Consider the following 771-nt stretch of genomic DNA (forward strand, 5'->3'; position numbering starts at 1 on the left):
TGCTGCATGTGCAGCAGCAGCAGCTGCTGCAGTTGTTGCTGTTCTTACTGGAGTTGTGTGTGTATATCTCCTTGCTGCTGCTCCTGCTGCTGCTGCTGCTGCTGCTGCTGCTGCTGCTGCTGCAGCCTTCTCTGTCTGGCAGCAGCAGCAAGCAGCCTTTGTCTTTGTTCAGCAGCACTAACAATATCTCCCTGCTGCGCCTGCTGCTGCTCTTTATTATTATTATATAAATGTAAAGCTAAAACAGAAACAAACAAAATAAAAAAAGAAGGAGACAATACACTCATATATTTCTCCGGGGCGAGGATACGCCATAGTCTCTCTGCTTCTGCTGCTGCACGTGCTGCTGCTAGTCGCTGCTGCTCTTCTTCTGCTGCTGCTGCTGCTGCTGCTGCTGCTGCTGCATCGGCTGCTGCTGCTGGTGATGATGCTGTTGGTGGTGGTGGTGCTGCTGCTGCTGCTTTTGGTGGGGTTGTTGCTGCTGCATCTGCTGCTGCTGTCTGTCTTGGCGTCGCTTGCTGTGTTGCTGCTGCGTTTGTTGCTGCTGCTGTTGCTGCTGCTGCTGCTGCTGCTTCTGCTGCTGCAGGGCCCCGCGAGTGTGAGGAGAAAGCAGCTCGGGGTTGCTGCTGTGCTGCTGTTGGCTGCAGCAGCAGCGTTTCGTGCTGCTGCTGCAGCAGCAAGAGAAGGGGAGAGTTGAAAGCCCTGCTGCTGCTGCTGCTGCTGCTGCTGCTGCTGCTGCTGCTGCTGTTGCTGCTGCTGTTGCTGCTGCTG

General features: G+C 55.3%; 1 protein-coding gene across 1 annotated transcript in view; it reads right to left on the reverse strand.

Moving 5' to 3' along the window:
- Positions 1 to 771, reverse strand: part of EMH_0080740 (uncharacterized protein) — a gene marked incomplete at both ends in the record, with an annotated part of 3,329 nt that overhangs the window by 291 nt on the left and 2,267 nt on the right. The window contains one exon of the mRNA XM_013500293.1: positions 49 to 769. Within this exon, the coding sequence (XP_013355747.1) occupies positions 49 to 769 (721 nt within the window). The remainder of the gene's footprint in view (positions 1 to 48; positions 770 to 771) is intronic.

The sequence above is a fragment of the Eimeria mitis genome, genomic scaffold, assembly GCF_000499745.2.
Source record: "Eimeria mitis Houghton genomic scaffold, Emh_scaff5238, whole genome shotgun sequence".
Lineage (NCBI taxonomy): Eukaryota > Apicomplexa > Conoidasida > Eucoccidiorida > Eimeriidae > Eimeria > Eimeria mitis.